At 53.0% G+C, this 298-nt stretch overlaps 1 protein-coding gene across 1 annotated transcript in view; it reads right to left on the bottom strand.

Annotated features, from left to right (window-relative positions):
- Positions 1-134: 134 nt before the first annotated feature.
- The window catches only part of LOC104082243 (homeobox protein Hox-B5-like), a gene marked incomplete at both ends in the record, with an annotated part of 440 nt that continues 276 nt past the window's right edge, over positions 135-298 (bottom strand). The window contains one exon of the mRNA XM_009585293.1: positions 135-266. Coding sequence (XP_009583588.1) covers positions 135-266 — 132 coding nt within the window. The remainder of the gene's footprint in view (positions 267-298) is intronic.

The following is a 298-nucleotide window of genomic DNA, read 5'->3' as shown; positions in this document are numbered from 1 at the left end:
GGTGGGGAGGGAAAAGGGGGGGTAAAAAAAAAAAAAAGAAAACCCCCAAAAAACCCAAAACACAAGAGAAAAAGAGAGGGGTGTGCGAAAATAAACAACAACAACGACAACGACGGAAAAAGAAGTAGCTGTACCATGGCTAATGTGAAGTTTCCTCATCCAAGGGAATATCTGAGGTGCCTGCCCTTCTGTTGCTGCGGTGGAGGTTGCGATGGGCTCTGCCTGCGCTCGGGGGATGCTGCTGCTTATTGGAGTGCCCTCGTCGGCTCCCCGGGGCCGGCTGGGCTCGGGCTTGTTC

This window comes from Fulmarus glacialis, unplaced genomic scaffold (genome assembly GCF_000690835.1).
Source record: "Fulmarus glacialis isolate BGI_N327 unplaced genomic scaffold, ASM69083v1 scaffold42249, whole genome shotgun sequence".
NCBI classification, from domain to species: domain Eukaryota; kingdom Metazoa; phylum Chordata; class Aves; order Procellariiformes; family Procellariidae; genus Fulmarus; species Fulmarus glacialis.
This window is presented reverse-complemented; position numbering and strand designations above follow the sequence as displayed.